This window comes from Orbicella faveolata, unplaced genomic scaffold, assembly GCF_042242905.1.
Source record: "Orbicella faveolata isolate gen_17 unplaced genomic scaffold, um_ofav_v1 contig_1, whole genome shotgun sequence".
Lineage (NCBI taxonomy): Eukaryota > Metazoa > Cnidaria > Anthozoa > Scleractinia > Merulinidae > Orbicella > Orbicella faveolata.
Window position 1 is genome coordinate 38,917,501 of NW_028301536.1, and position 16,445 is coordinate 38,933,945.

The 16,445-nt window shown below is 37.1% G+C and overlaps 1 protein-coding gene and 2 non-coding genes across 3 annotated transcripts in view; 2 read left to right on the plus strand and 1 right to left on the minus strand.

The window, feature by feature from the left end:
* The window catches only part of LOC110057287 (uncharacterized), a 19,313-nt gene extending 7,622 nt beyond the window's left edge, over positions 1–11,691 (minus strand). The window contains exons 1-20 of the mRNA XM_089275790.1: positions 11,461–11,691; positions 9,789–9,914; positions 9,669–9,704; positions 8,398–8,445; positions 8,273–8,311; positions 7,951–8,010; positions 7,636–7,718; positions 7,412–7,462; positions 7,244–7,316; positions 6,464–6,541; positions 5,237–5,688; positions 4,649–4,937; positions 4,022–4,134; positions 3,768–3,826; positions 3,494–3,636; positions 1,456–1,575; positions 1,016–1,282; positions 601–690; positions 347–358; positions 56–82 (exon numbers count right to left, since the gene is read on the minus strand). Of these exons, the coding sequence (XP_089131916.1) occupies positions 56–82; positions 347–358; positions 601–690; positions 1,016–1,282; positions 1,456–1,575; positions 3,494–3,636; positions 3,768–3,826; positions 4,022–4,134; positions 4,649–4,937; positions 5,237–5,688; positions 6,464–6,541; positions 7,244–7,316; positions 7,412–7,462; positions 7,636–7,718; positions 7,951–8,010; positions 8,273–8,311; positions 8,398–8,445; positions 9,669–9,704; positions 9,789–9,914; positions 11,461–11,527 (2,233 nt within the window). The 5' untranslated portion in view covers positions 11,528–11,691. The remainder of the gene's footprint in view (positions 1–55; positions 83–346; positions 359–600; positions 691–1,015; positions 1,283–1,455; positions 1,576–3,493; positions 3,637–3,767; positions 3,827–4,021; positions 4,135–4,648; positions 4,938–5,236; positions 5,689–6,463; positions 6,542–7,243; positions 7,317–7,411; positions 7,463–7,635; positions 7,719–7,950; positions 8,011–8,272; positions 8,312–8,397; positions 8,446–9,668; positions 9,705–9,788; positions 9,915–11,460) is intronic.
* Trnae-uuc (transfer RNA glutamic acid (anticodon UUC)) lies at positions 8,565–8,636 on the plus strand. Its single transcript has one exon. It is a non-coding gene; the product is annotated as a tRNA-Glu (tRNA).
* Trnae-uuc (transfer RNA glutamic acid (anticodon UUC)) lies at positions 9,201–9,272 on the plus strand. The gene has a single exon. It is a non-coding gene; the product is annotated as a tRNA-Glu (tRNA).
* Positions 11,692–16,445: the final 4,754 nt, after the last annotated feature.

Genomic DNA, 16,445 nt, shown 5'->3' on the forward strand with positions numbered 1-16,445 from the left:
TGATTTCACGATGGAACTTTCATCGGAAAAGTAACAAAAAAAATTAAAAAAATACCTTTCATTAAATGATTTGCAACCTCCGCTGTGGAGATAAAAGAATGTGAGATAATAGAATGTGAGTTGTTCGCGTTTTGAAAAAAATAGTATTTTAATAATTTTTTTTTTTCGGAAACCTAAGAGATTTAGGACCGTTCGATAACGCTTTAGAAAACGACCAAATCGTTATGGAAACAAAGCATTCGCCTACGGCTGGTGTCTCTTCTACTCGTGTTTCTACAACTGCTCGACAAAAACGTGGAAAATGAGTTGTATTCCTTAAGTACTTTAACTAATACATTATACTTACTGTGTTCTGGTACTGTGTAGGACAAACGATGTATGAAAGAAAAAAAAATACAGGGTACGTTACTTAAGATTAAAAAATGCTGTTAATTACAAAGCTGTATAAAAGTACACAAAAAGAATTTCACGAAAGAGGATAAATTTTCTAAAGTAAATGTAAGTTATGTATCATCAGTTATGTATCATCAAATAAATTGCTGAGGTTGGAAGAATAACTAAATCAATATATAAATTAATTACTAAAAATAGATTCCTTACCAAAGTTATCTTCCTCGTCAGTTTCTCCTGATCCGCTTGACTGTTCGTCATTAGCTTCGTCTACCTGAGCTTCTTCATGCTTTGCGTTGTCTTGATAACAAAAGTAAAATAAAATTCGTTCACCCTCGTGTCATGAAAAGTCTAAGAATTATTGTCTCTTTTTCTGTTTTCATTTTACACGAACTTGATATGGAACGTTTTCGCTTTCAAAATTAATTTACACTACAGATAATGTGTTGTGGCTGATTAGCTTGCGCACAACATAACAAAATTAGATCAATGATCAGTTCAGAGACAATTCCAAGTTCGCACATCGTTTGATATTATTATATCTCAGTAGAAGACAATGATTTCTTCGTTACTTTTTTGAATCCGTTATTCAAATTTCACTCAGTGTTGCTATCAAAGTCCTTACCAACAGAGAAGATGGAATTATGCCAGAAAGAGCCACAATTCCTAGTCTTATCACCAAAGCACAAACTGTCACAGTCGCGATCGTCGGCTCGGCCATACTTGCCAAACTTGTCACCACAGAAACACAAGTATCCATACTGTAGACCAGCATAACTGTACCCTGCAAGCTTGCACTTCCCAACACACCATTCAGGGGTCATTTCGTACTTGGTGAACTGTTTTGGAAGATCACGGCCGGGCTTTTTGTCCCTGAAGCATCCCTGATAAGCTGCAGATAGAGAAAAAATAAGACTGTGTATTCGTCTTCTTTCTTGTGTCGTGAAATTATCAAATATTTCAGAAAGATAAAGATATGATACGTGCTTTCTCCTCCTATTTTTCACCATGTTTGTACCGTATATAGGAAAATGATTTTCGTTTAAGAAAGGAAATAAAACTAACAGCTTGATATTGTTGTGAGAATTTCATCTTCCTGCTTGTGGCTGCTCTCAACTTTGACTTTAGGAACAGCGTCTAGCTCCTTTTGAGTGGCAACAATAGATCGGTGATGGTGAGTGAGACCTAAAAATAGAGAACAGAAAATGAAAAGACAAGAAAAGTAAAAAGTCTTGAGATCTTTTTCAATGAACAGCAATTCCAGCAAAAGTACATATGACTAAAAAAAAATACATTAGGAAAATGGAAATTTTAAACCCTTAGTGGTCGTTTCAAACCCCAAATTACAACTGTTAAGTCACAGCAAATTCTAACAAAACAATGAATTAAACAAAGCTCAAAGCAAAACTGAACAGGTGTCAAGCGCGGGAAAACGCGTATAATGGAAATGGCGTCGGGTTTGTTAGGTTCTTGATTGGTTGGCAAACAAAACAATAATAGATGAATTGTAAAACAGTCTGTTTTAAAGGTTAATAATAATGATAATAATAATAATTTTTAATAATAACAAGAACTTTATTAAAATCTCCTCAGAAAACCTATTTACAAATCTTCAGACATTCCATTATCGTAGACTAAAATTTTGATGAAAATAAAAATATCATGAGATCCTGAAATACTAATTCACAAGCTCATGACATCATCAACTTTCTAAAATTAGTGGACACACGCCCAGTTAGCGTTTAAACGGCAGACTGTCATTATTATCATAATATGATGATGATGATGATGATGATAATAATAGTAATAGTAATAGTAATAGTAATAGTAATAGTAATAGTAATAGTAATAGTAATAGTAATAGTAATAGTAATAGTAATAGTAATAGTAATAGTAATAGTAATAGTAATAGTAATAGTAATAGTAATAGTAATAGTAATAGTAATAGTAATAGTAATAGTAATAGTAATAGTAATAATAGTAACAATAATAACATTTTCTGGATTGGTTCACAAACATCTGAAGCCACGGAAGTGGTGTTCGAATCGGAACGACGGGAGTATCTGGTAAAATTCGACACATGACGCGGAGGTTTGTCTTTTATTCACTTAACTTCAAGATTGCAAACTAGCAATGCGTTTTTCACAAACTATACTCTTGATATATACAGCACGTTGATTCCGTTCACCTCGTTCTCATATGATGATAAGCCACAGAAGTGTTATCAGAAAATATAGAAACATTTCATCCCCGCTGGAACGCACTTCCGAATCAACTTCGCTATTGTAAATCACTCCCGAAAAAAGTTAATTTTAAGTTACTTTTTCATTTTTTTTTTTTTCATTTTATTTATTTATTCCATTCTAAAATTACAAAGATAAATATAAAGTAAACAAGTAAGAGGAGAAATGGAAAAGGGCAAAAATATAGCAAGCTAATCAGATGCCCTTGTTTAATTGACAATAATAATTAGGGTAAAAAAGTTAACTTAACATAGGAGAGGAAGAGGTATGAATTAATTAATACTGAGCAAAATAATACTGGAAGAGTGCTTTTTTAAAACGTTTTCTAGTCGCTAAGTTACATATAGATAAAGGAAGGTCATTCCAGTCGTAACATCCAATAACAGTGGGGCAAAATTTCCTTATATTTATTCTGGAGAAACCGGGATTTAAGTGTTGTAGGGATGCACTTCGAGTAACGTTGTTATGTTGCTCAGATACCAGAGATAAGGTGTAATTAGACGGTTTTTCATCAATTAAGTGGTCATATAATAGCTGGCAGGTATATAGTTTAACAATGTCAGGAAGCTTAATAAGACCAAGGTTTACATAATGGGAGTAATATGACCACGAAGTGGCACATTGTTGATTATTTTAATAGCTTTGTTTTGTAGTCTCACCAATTGTGATAATGGAGCCTCGTAATTATTACCCCACAGTACGCAACCATAAGTTAAATAGGGATATATAAGTGCATAATAAATACTTGTTAGGGATTGGGATGTCACATACGGTTTTAGTTTTGCAATAACATTTACACTTTTGCTAATTTTATTACTAATTTTGTTACTTGAACATTTTTTGCAGTAAAACAAACATACCGTCCCGTAGTAAGGTATTCTTGTATACCGGCATGCTTTCCAGGTAATTATGGGATATGGCGTGTGATAGATATCTCAGGGCGCCCTTCTCTGGCTGAGCAAACTCCAGAATAAAATTGGCCGCTACCTTCATGTCTTCTTCGCTGTAAATTAAGGCACGTTTCTGTTAGGAACTCTTTAAATGCTAACGGCAATAAGTTCGTGTTAATATTTTCTGTTTGGGTTATCACGTTGGCGCAGCAAACCTCATAATGCACAGATTTTTAAGACGTACCTTAAGCTTGTAACCTTCACACTTTTGAAATTTCGATCTTGAGTGTAAACGTCCCTTATCTTAAGATAAAAGATAAAATTGAATTACACAATAATCGCAATAAGCAATTCTATGATTTTGAGGGTAACAGTACATCGGACAACAAGCACAGGGGTTAACTTGTCAAAGTTCATCTGGGAGATGAAAACAGTCGTAATTTTGAAGTTTTAGAATTGAAGAAAACTTGGAAATGGTTTTCTGTTGCTATGGCTTACCCCTTTCTCTACTTCAGCAGCAAAGATCTTGTATTTTGTTGTAGTGGGACGTTTGTAGTCACTGTGCCAGTTCTGTTTGAATCGCAATGATGCTTTAATCTCGTTACGTTCATCTGTGAAAATAAAAACACATATAGATACACTTAGTTTACTTGTATATTAAAACGTTGAGTAAAAATATCATCCCGCATGTAAGTTATTGCAATTAAGACCAGAAAATAAAGCAACGGTGAAACAGATATTTTAATTATCAGAATGATTTGGGGCATGAAATACTCATTGCATAACAAACATCAACGCTGTAGACAGATAAACAAGACCTCAAATATTAACGGTCATAAAACATTCAACTATGATCCAGTTTTTTGACGCAGGGTTGAGCTAACCAAGATTAAAATCCACGTCCAGTTTATTTCCATATGATTCTCTCAAAAATCATTTCCCTAACTTGGCTGTCCATCAATGTCGACCAGGACGTGCTTCACCGAAAATTATTTTCGTGTACTTTAAAATGCCTGCATGGCTTTCCATACGACATACCCCTGACACACTAAAAATATTTCTTATAGTTACTAATGTGTGATATTAAGCAATTATTCAAGTTAACTAATCTATATCAAATCCTACCCGTGGGCCAATCAAGGAAGACCCGGCATCTTGGCTGGCTGTAATCGTCACAGCCTTTAGGCATTGGTTTGAAATACTGAGCCGGCGGTGGAGCCTGGGGCTGTGGAGGTGGTGGTGCGGCCACCCCTGAGATGGAAATATCATATGGGACCTGTGGGGCCTGGGGCATAGCATAAGGCTGGGGCATAGCCATTGGTATTTGACCAGGAATCATAGGAGCAAGTGGTATCTGAGGTTCAGGTTGTGATGTGATTCTGATTGGGTCCATCACAACAGTAGCGCTTGGGGTCTGTTACAAAAGAAAAATAGTCCAAAATAAGTCTTAAAGCGATTATTTTGAGCGACTTGAAGACCGATTTTGTCTCGAAACAAGACAGAAGTAAAATTGCACATTGTAGGACATCTTGAAATGAAGTAGTCTTGGGTATTTCCGCAGCGATTAGTAAGGTGAAGTTTTTCTTTGCGCAACGGTTAAGACAGATGGTTAAAGAAAGCAACTATTTCCTGCATTTTCCTAACGACAGCGCAGAAGACTGCCCAACAAGTCGAAAGTCGAATATAATGTGATAAAAAAAAGTAACACTGAACCTGAAAAGTGTATGGAGATGGAGCCTGGGCAGGCTTGGGCGGAGCAGGGGCCGGTTTGTCTTGCTTTTCCGGTTTGTCTTTAGCAGGTTTATCAGCCTTCTCGTCTTGTTCTTGATCACATGACCGCCCCACACAGCCCTCCTGAACAGGAGATGGTCTTGGAGCAACTGGGGGATAAACACCGGGAGCCGGAACTCCCTGTCCGGGGTATGGCTGAGCCGGCATATACCCAGCGTACATCTGACCGGGTTGGCACGCGGGAGGGACACAGGGTGACGGCATTTGTCCCATATAAGGATACTGTTGTCCGTATGCCCCTTGTTGTGGGTACAGACCATAGGCTGGTGCTTGTGTTGGTTGTTCAATAACAGGAGGGTCGCAGATGATCTTACACTCTGTGTTACCCAGTTGTAAAGTAAAGCACTTGCTCTTACAGTTCTTGTTGTTGTTTGCTGTACTTGCAAAAAGCATGAAAAATAAAATAAATTATCTCATTATAGCAAGTTTGGCCCAAACGTAAAAATAGCTGATAAGACTAATAATATTGATATAAGTGGTAAGATACACAACATCTTACAGCTAGCAGCTGATATTAGTCCACAGCACCATCCATAAGCCCACTACACTCACTCATTTTAGTGACTGATTAAATATAGTAATTTGGGAACGAAACAAACACAGAGAAACTGATACTACTCTAAAGTGTGAATTCGAAAATGCAGTTCCATCCTGATTTGTATAAATTACTTCCAAACCAAAGGAAACTCAAAATAAATGGTTGCTAAGGTCAGAGAGGTAACAATAAACCAAACGAGTGCAACAATTATGGCTCAGACCGTGGGAGAGAAGTTTGGAAGGAGGTCAGTGATGAAAAAATTTTAAGATGAACCTAGCCTCTTCCAGGCGTTCGGCTAGTTGGGGCGCAGCGCAGGAAACGGCGCGCTTCCTCTCGTCGCGTTTTTTTATTTTTCCCTGCGCCGTTTTTCGCGCTGCGCCACAACTAACTGAACGCCTGGTAAAGGCTAAGATGAACCATTCGTCTGAAACAGCCTGGCTTCTTTCAACTGAATTTCCAGAGATATAGAAATCTCATTCAATGGCTGCGACATATTTGTTTTACAAGAACTGTAAAGAAGCTTTATTTCTGACTATGTTTTGTTTTCTCGTGAAGCATTTTGTCCCTAGCGTTTATATTATCATATATGTGAGGTCGTAAACGTTGCTTACCCGCGGGATCCTGTTGTTGTTGTTGTTGTTGTGGATCCTGTTGTTGTTGCTGTTGTTGCTGCTGTTGTTGTTGTCGATCTGAAGAGAGACCTTCAAAGTAAACCTTTCTTTTCCTTAATTTAGGTGTGAGAATATTCATATGGCATTTGAGGACTGGTTCAGTTTCCTTTGATCGCAAGAGGTACTTAAAGGAGCTCAGTCACCGTATTTTAAGTTCTGATTTTGGCCACGCATAAAATTACCTTCAGATTGAAGAGACTTGAATATATAATTGTTCACTAAGAAAGAAAAACACCAAAGAGATAATAATAAACCATGAAGAAATACGGATGGTTTTGGATGGAAAAGATTAAAACGGACTATATAAACAACGAACTTGGAAAATTCACGCTAAACTTTTCAAGACATGCAAGCCGTGAGTAGCTCCATTAATTTCATACCCATCCAAATATTCCTCCTAATTTTTAATGTGAACCGAGTCGTGCCGTGGAACCTGGGACAAGTTGGTGGATTTTTTAAAACTGATTTCCTTCCAACTGATAACTGATCTCACCAAGTTCAAGCAATTTATGACAGCCGCATGTTACTTCCTTACTGACTGACCAGAATGTTTAACTGATGATCCTTGTAAATCTCTCACAAGTTTAGATTGTCTCTTAATTGAAATTTAGAGTTACATCACTTACAAACTGGAGCCTTTCTGCGTTTGCCAGGACTATTAACTGACCAGATTGGGTTGGTTTGTACTGATCACTTTCTATTGTAAGATGTTCGACTTACCACCGTAGAACATTTTAGTCAAAGACTGCTCTACATCAAGGATGTGCGAGAGAGACTTGGTAAACTTGTCCGGCTACAATCAAAACAGAATGGCTTAGAGAGTTCTTTTGAGAGCGCTGTGTAAATTTAAGCTGAAAAACTCTACAACTAACCCTAGATGCGACTCACCGGTTGACTCATAAGCCATTCTATAAACTGTTGAATTTTTCCATCTAAGCCCTTATGGATAAGAAAAGATAGAAAAAAAAAACAGTTAATAAATAAAGAAAAGCACACTAACAAACTCGCGAACGAAGGAAGCACGGACAGATGGATGGACGTACGGACGGACGGACAGACAATACATTTGTTGGTACGTAGTGAACATTTACTGAAATATTCAAGTTTCTTACCGGCTTCAAACTTCTTGTTTCTTCCACTTTTTCCTTACCCTCCTCATCAGGGGAATTGATCGCACTAAAGAGACTCTCAAGTTCTGCGAAAATAAGTTGTTATTTCAGATGAGTTCGACTTGATTGCGTCAAATTTACCAATCATGAACTTGACTGATTGTATTGACATATAATGACGTTTTCCTAAAATCAGCCATGTTTCTTATAAACGCCGTTTAGTAAATGTGAAGTCAATGGGAAAATTTGGACTACATATGCAGCTTATTATTTCGTGCAAAAACAGTTTTTAAAAAACACGTTGTGTTTGCAACCAACCTTGCCTGTCAGCGTCGGATATTTTGGAGTCTCCTTTCCAGTCATCTCGGATTATGTATCCTACATAAAAAAAATAACATTCAAATCTTAAAAGTGATGTAAACAAAGTTCTTTCAACCCTCAAAACTGAATCTTTTGGGGATTACATGTGCGACACACAACAATGTAGGATTCTTCAAGTAACAATCCTCCCTTTCTCTCCTCTGAGAATTATCATTATGTTTTCCTCTAAACAAACTTGATGGAGTATTGCATTACAGTTCTAAGGAAAATAATTTCCGTGTTTCGTTTTCATTTTAAAAAGAAAATCAGCGCTTTTTACCTGTATTGTCTGCCCCTTCATCAAAAGACCTCTTCTTCTCTGAAACAGAGCAATAGAGAATGATGAAAAATGGCTATTACCACTGGTATTGAAATTGAAATAAAATGTTATATGGTATTTCGCACCTCTTTTTTTGTCCGCTGACCGGGTCAGTAAAGCTTGAAAAAAAGCATCTGCAAAAGAATTAGCAGTTCATTGTCATCAAGCATACAATTTTCACCCCCTTTTTGTTATAAACAGGAAGATATACATACTTTTATAATCATTGAATGTTCTGTAACAGTCATGATAATCCCATATGGTCTAGCGGTTAGGATTCCTGGTTTTCACCCAGGCGGCCCGGGTTCGACTCCCGGTGAGGGAAGGAAAGATTTACGACAAACCACAGCTTTGTGCGTCGTGTGGTTGTCTTGTTGTGGATGCTATTAAAAATTTTATAATTTTGACAGACTTACAAATAAATTTCTTGAGTTCTGTGACAGTCGCGTAGTGTATCAACAATTTGACTGACTATATGTGAATATAAATTTGCTGATTTCCATTCGGGTCTGGTGATAAGGATTTCATGCAGAGCGGCGACTTTTGAACCCCTGTATGGAAAATATTAAATCTATTTTCTACAAAAAAAGGCAATAAAAACGAATTTATTTCTAATATTTTTGTTCCTCAGTTTTATTAGACACAAATACTGACTGACTTTGAACATGGATTCAATATTTCCAATTGTATTACCATAAGTAAAATAGTGACAAATGCTCGTCTTAATTGTTCAACTGATCGTGAATTACAAATCAACTCAGCAAGATTCCACTGTGAAATTCACTAATCAATTTCCACAAACTGTTGAGTAACAGATCAACCTGGCAAGTGGCGCCCGGGAATGAACTTGTTTATAGGACTTGTTATTGTTTGCACAATTTACCCGTTCTCCCATATGGTCTAGCGGTTAAGATTCCTGGTTTTCACCCAGGCGGCCCGGGTTCGTCTCCCGGTATGGGAAGTCTTTTTATATTTAATTTTGCCATAATCTTGGTAGAGTCACGTCATGACGATCGACCCGCTTGTTTTTTTCGAAAATTATTTTATAAAGTTCGATTTGGTCTTTAATTTATTAAGCACAATTATCTTTCTGCTCACCAAAACGTAGGGGTTTCTGAGTACTAAGTCTTAAGAGCCTAATATAAAGTCACCCAATACTTCTTAAGCTTCCGCTCCCCTCTACACTTGACTAAATGAGCAATACAGCTAACAAGGTAGATGATTTCAGAATATGTTTTCATATACTGATCTCCACATACGTAACTTTGAGTTAAAAATGCATAGAGAGCTATTTTTGCAAAGTTACGATTCTGTTCAAACAAGGTCAGCATGTGAACAGACAGTTAATAAAACTTACCTTCTTCAGCGGCCCGTTTTGCTCTTTTGTTGACCACTAAATTCAAAATGAATACAGCAAAATCAGTGGTTTTTAAGCTGAACATTTTTTGTGAGAGATAAATTCGCTTGATTTTGTTACCTTCTGTGGACCTTTTCTTTTCCTTGTGAGATTTCCCTTTTGGCTCGTCGTCCTCTACATCTTCTCGAGCAACTCGGATAAGTTCTTTGTCTGACTCATCCACTTCTTCTGTAACTTTGTTTTCTTCTGTGAAGAAATTCAAACGAGTTTTTGAAGTTAACGAGAGCTTATCTTATAAGAGTGTCCCTCAGTCTCCTGCTCAAGGAAAAGCACTCAGTAAGAGACCGAGAGGCTAATCTTGATGGTAGTAGACAAAAATGTAGTTACTATAGTATATAACAAGTTGGCACAAAGTCCATTCCGAATACACTCTCACTAAACTGACATACTAGTTATGCAACACTTCCGAGGGGTATACCATGGAATATCTCACGAGTTACTTAATTGTATTTTCTCGGTATACACACAAGCCCTTTAGGCGGGTTTGTGTGTTGTGCCAAGAATATACAAGTGACAAGTCTGATATTCCATGGTATACCATGAGAAAATGTTAAAGAACGGCTTTCCTGTATTCTGAATGGCTGTATTTGCTATGGTATAACACAGCTTTGCAATAACAGTCAGTTCAATTACGGCAATGTCTGGTCCACCTTTAGCTGCGCAAAGCTTTCAATCGAAACCCAGACTAAATTGATCTACTTGGTCTGTTTTTTCTAAATGATGTTTGTTTTATAGCCTTTACTGTTAAACGACCTTGCTTGGCCTTAAAATACTATTTTCTCTCCCAATATTTATAATTTGTCTGCAAAGGGTGAAAGAAAGTTGACTTATCTTGACTAAAATAAGTTTCAGTTAGGGAGTCTTAAATCAGCTAAAATGAGATCAATTAGTCAGTTAAAACCGTTACAGTTCCCGGTGTGGTCAGTACCTCTATAAGTCATCATCAGTCATACAGCAGACTGAGAAATACAATTTCTTTCATTGATCCAACGCTTAAATTTCAGAACTTCATGGATGAATTAAGATATCGCTCGTGCGTAAATGTATAATCACAAAAAGCAAAAACCATGTCGACTCCTTCTGTTGATTGTATTTTGCTTGCTTGAATGATCTCACATTTTTGACGATAATTAACTTCTCGACGATATTGTAAAAGAACAGCATGCTGCTTGGTTTAAAGCTTAAATTCAGAGAAAAGTTAAATGCAACGCTAACTGCAATAGAAGTAAAATGTTCATTGTTGTTTTTAACTTAAAAGTTCACAGCCTATGGTGTTGTCAGACAAGAGGAAATTTAACCTAAACACAACCGTGAAATGTTGGTTGATAATGTTATTTTAAGTGTTGTCAATGTAATTAGTTTATAGTTATAGCGAGCGGTTTATATCGAAATTGTCAAAGGCGAGTGTACTACTCTTGGAATAAAATAAAGTTCAGTTTTAAACACTGGAAAGGTTTACGGGTGGCATTTTCTGAGGAGTGTCAACATTTCTAGAACACTCAAAGTTGTGAAAGCATATCACTGACCATAATTTTGAAACCATGGTATGCTAAAATTTAACTCAATCCTTGAAGCGCATACTAACATTACTAATGGTCAAACTGAGTTCAGAGTTGCTCGCATGTTGAGCCACTCAGATCAAATTAACACATCAAGGACTTACAAAAAACATTAATCTGCTCGGTATTAAAGTTACAGAAGCCAAACCAAACCGGAATCTCTGTTAACTTACTTGCTGATGGCCGTGAAAACCCTACTGCACACAATCCAAGGATCACAATGATTGACAAGATCCTCATAATAGTTTGGGGAAATTTTTCTCCCAAATTTCCGTCGTTCTACATCCAAGTTTCGGACATGAAATTTTCCGACCTTTCCAGATACCAGCGATATCACATTCTACGCTGATTGGTTCACTAGAAAGTAAAATAAACACGATATCCAATATTCATGGTACCAGCCCGTGTTTTAGCAGGTACGCGGCCCTGATTCGTTATTTTGCATGAGGTAATGATCGCAGCGCGCGAAAATGACGTTATTTGTAAGACATGTCGCGCATTTCCTCGCACCTCCAACTCCAAGATCAGATATTACTTGATTTAGTAGATACTAAATGTTTTTATTCTTTTAGAAAATTGGGATTATGCAAGACTAAAATAGTCCTTCGATGAAATGCCTTACAAGTTGAATGGATTTCATGAGTTTGGCTGACCATAGCTTTATCTACTACGTCGCCCAACAAAAACAATTACATGGTTGGTTGTCATAAGGTCAGCCAAGATCGATTGCCATAACATGACCATCGTCGTTAGCTGGGTACTGGATAATTCTTTTCGGCCTTGGGATATTCAGGCTTGTTCTTGAGGGCCGTGGCTCGAAAATGCTGGCGAGTCCTGAATTGACGACAGAAAAAGATTTCACTTCGAATTAAATATTGTAAGTGAACTACTGCTATCAATTGATCACTTCGATTAAATATATTTACTCTGGTTCAAAACAGTTTGAACTTTGTGCAACTTTAAAGTGATCTTGTTCAGATTTTTAGAATATCTTTACACGCAGTTTCAGCATCTGACATAGGCGGAATAATTTTGTTTGCCTTCAACCTTCATGCTAACGCTTCATTGCACAACACAGTCCCGTAAACAAATCTACGTTTTCCATTTGAAATTTTCTGTTTGGCAATTTTTCCTGCTTTGTGCCAAATGATGGGGAAAAGGAGAGAAACCCAGTCCATTCACCATCGCGCCAGCTACAATTTACAAACGCAGCTCATGGACCTTTAGAGAATCTCTCTCTCACGGTTCTCTGGGGCCCGTTTCTCGAGGGTCCCGAAAAGTTTTCGTACCCGGAAAGCCGTAGCAAAATCTCGAACCCTATGATTACAGAGCTGTTTTACTCACATATTCTTTTTTTTTTTTTTTTTTTTTTTTTTTAAATTTTTTTGTTTTGTTTTTTTTTGTTGCTAAACACACAATTACTTACATTGCCTTACTCTACTCACAACAATAACTAACCTACTTACAATACACTACATTATTGTTATCATCATCATCATCATTATTATTATTATTATTGCTAAACACATAATTACTTACATTGCCTTACTCTACTCACAACAATAACTAACCTACTTACAATACACTACATTATTGTTATCATCATTATTATTATTATTATTATTATTTCTAATGCTTTTACCGTCTTACAAACGTCACTTACAATACATAAAAAAAACACCTATTTACAATACTTGGCATTACGTTACTTACTTACAATACACATTGATTGCTTATTATGACTTACACATTACGTTACTTAAGGAGTTACAATACAATGTAATTACTTAATTATACAAAAAAAAAACAACAACAACAACAAAACAAACAAAAAAAAGAGAAACAAAGACCTTGCAACTAATTACTACGGGAAACGCCTTAAATGGTGAGAAGGAATTTCCACTTCTGTTGAAATTCCCTTTCGCCATTCGACGTTGCAGCAATATATTTTTCTATCTCGATTTTATCCTGCACTAATGAGATGAAGTCGCTGAAAACGAACATAGTATTATTTAGAGCGTTGATATAAAGAAAATATTTGCCTAGTATTATGAGGTGGTTGAGGGTCAAACGGTGAGTACAAGGACGAGTAATTCCAAATAATACCTCTGGCTCGGAGAGAAGTAAACTCGCGTTACTTACAGTAGAATACCAACTTTGGAACTTATACCAAAAGGAAGACGCTTGCGGACAGCTAATAAACAAATGACGTATGTTTTGACTATCAGAGGGACAGAAAGGGCAGGATGGGGAGGCAACCTTGTTCATTTTGTATAATATACTGTTCGTGGCTAAAATGTTGTGTATAATTTTGTGCTGAAACATTGCCAATTTAACTTCTTTTGTGGCTGTGAAAGGCAGAAGATAAATTTTATTTAGATTCTCTTTTGCGATGCCGTATGATAAGAGTTTTTTTTCTGAAGTGGGAGGTTGAAGATTTTCTAAGGTTAACAGTTTGTCGTATAACATCTTGGACGTTATATTACAGATTGGCGGCGGAGGTGTAGTAGAATCGCCAGAATTAACGTGAAGGAGCTTCTTCCAACTTTGAGGGATCGCAGATAAAAGACTATAATATTGTAAAAAGTTGCAATTTAGCATGTATTTATTGCGCAAGGAAAGGAAAGGCAGGAAGCAATTTTCACGCTCGTCAAAAAGGTCTGAAATTTGCTTTATACCTGCTCGGTGCCAATGAGGTAGATATACCATTTTTTTGTCAATCGTAATGAATTTGTTGTTCCAGATTGTCTGAGACAGTATCTCGGTCTTGCTGTGAGGTGTCGTAGACACGATTTCTTGCCAATGATGAATAATTTGTTTGTAAAATTCAGGAAGATGGCCATTAAGATCAAGAAAGTTGTAGTTATAATTACATTGAAAGATCTCAGTACCGCCGACAGTAGAGAGAAACGATTTTGGAATATACTTCCACGGTGCATCTGAGTCTGAGCACAGCCGTTTTACCCAAGTTAGTTTCAAAGCCTTATCGAAAAGTACAAAATCTTTCATGCCAAGACCGCCATCCGATTTCTTCTTGATGAGGGTTGTCTTTTTTATTTTGGCGGGTTTTTGCTTCCAGATAAAATCGAACACTATTTTATTGACCTCTGTTGCAAAGTTTTTTGGAGTCTCCATAACACTGGAGATGAATACAAGTTTGGAGAGGGCCAACGTTTTAACAATATTTATTCTACCGTATATAGATAAGTCTCTTCGGGACCAGACACTTAAGGTTTTCTTTAGGGATCCTAATTTTTCAAAGAAATTTTTCTTATGAGACAATTCAATATTATAGGTAAAATGCACACCGAGCGCGTAAACGGGATCATCGCTGATTTGGAGGTTGCAAATTGCGTCTTTCCTATGGCGCATGGAGCCAAGCCATAGCATTTCTGATTTTGCCTGATTTATTTTTAGGCCAGAGCATTTTTCAAACAGTGAGAGTAAGTAAAATAAATTAGAAACTGACTGGACATCAGCAAGAAGGGCAGTTGTGTCGTCAGCATACTGTGTGAGCTTGACCTCTTCATTTCCCTGGATATGTATGCCCTTGATGTCTTTTGACCGTTTTATACTTTGGGCAAGAAGCTCCATAGCGATAACAAAGAGTATGCCTGAAAGGGGACAACCCTGACGGACACCGCGTTCTAAGTAGAAGTGTTTAGAGGCAACACCATTGTTAATGACACAACTAGAGATGTCTTTATAGAACACGCTGACCCATTGCCGGAGATTTGGTCCAAAGTTGAAAGATTCAAGGCATTTTTGGATAAAGTTCCATTCAATTGAATCAAAAGCTTTCTCGAAATCTAAGAAAACAGCTATACCTGGTATATTTTTAATTTTAGTGAAGTCCATTGTGTCTGCTATTAGTCTGATACTTTCTCCAATGAATCTACTTTTTACGTAGCCGGACTGACAAGGATGTATTACGCTTGGCAAGATCTTTTCCAAGCGAAGAGCGATAGTTTTGGTCGCAATTTTGTAGTCAACATTAAGTAGCGAAACTGGTCTCCAATTTGTTAAATATTCCGCGTTCTTGTTCTTTTTTGGGATTAAAGAGATAATACCTTGTCGTTGAGAGATAGAAAGTGATCCATGTTGAAATGCATAATTAAAACTTTCCACCATGAATTTACCAACAGCGTTCCAAAAAAAGCGATAGAACTCTGAAGTGAGGCCATCTGTACCTGGTGTTTTATTGCTTTCCATCTTCATAAGCGCTCGTTTACATTCATCGATAGACATAATGCCTTCGCAAATTTTTGCAGTTTCTTCTGACAATACATTTTCCGTATTAAAGAATTCGATAAACTCCGAGCCGTTCGGATTCGTGTTTTTTGATGTATATATCTGTTTAAAAAAGCGCTCTTCCTCTTCAAGAATCTCCCTCGGGTCGGTTAATTTTGCGTGATCATTGACTTTTAAGGCCGTTATATGTTTTTTCCTTTGGTTTGTTTTTTCTAAATTGTAGAAATACTTACTGTTTTTCTCGCCATGTTCATACCAGCGCGCTCTGCTTCGTATAATCGTGCCACGCGTCTTAACGCTTGCTATTTTTGAAAGCTTGGTTTTTACTCTTTCTATTTCGCTCCTTAGGGAATCGCTGTACGCTGTCTGGAGCTTGCACTGCAGCCTGATCATCTCCGACAAAAGGGCAGACTCTTCGTCACGCTTGCTTTTTGCTTTTTTTTTCGAAAATTTTATTGTGAATGCTCTGATTTCCATTTTAATCATTTCCCAGAACAAACCCTTGTCCTCAGTTCTCTGATGCTTTTTGGCGAACTCTGGAATTAAGAAATTCAATAATTCTACATATTTCGTGTCCGACAACAACGAGTTGTTAAATTTCCAGAAGCCTGGCCCACGAGGGGGTTCGTGTTCGGTGAAAGATATAGAGAGCAGGACTGCAGAGTGGTCAGAATAAATATTTGGAATTATTTTGCTCTCGCAAATTCGATTACTCAGTTGATTTGAAATGAAGAGGTGATCTAGTCTACATTGTATTTTCATCGAGGGGTTCGCCCACGTAGGGCCAAATGAGCCCGGGTTTTTGTAGCGCATATTCTTAACAGGAAAATAGGTTTCCTTCATACAAGTTTCAGGCGTATACACTTCTCCGTTGTTAGATACAGATGACCTAAAAATGGCTTTGCGG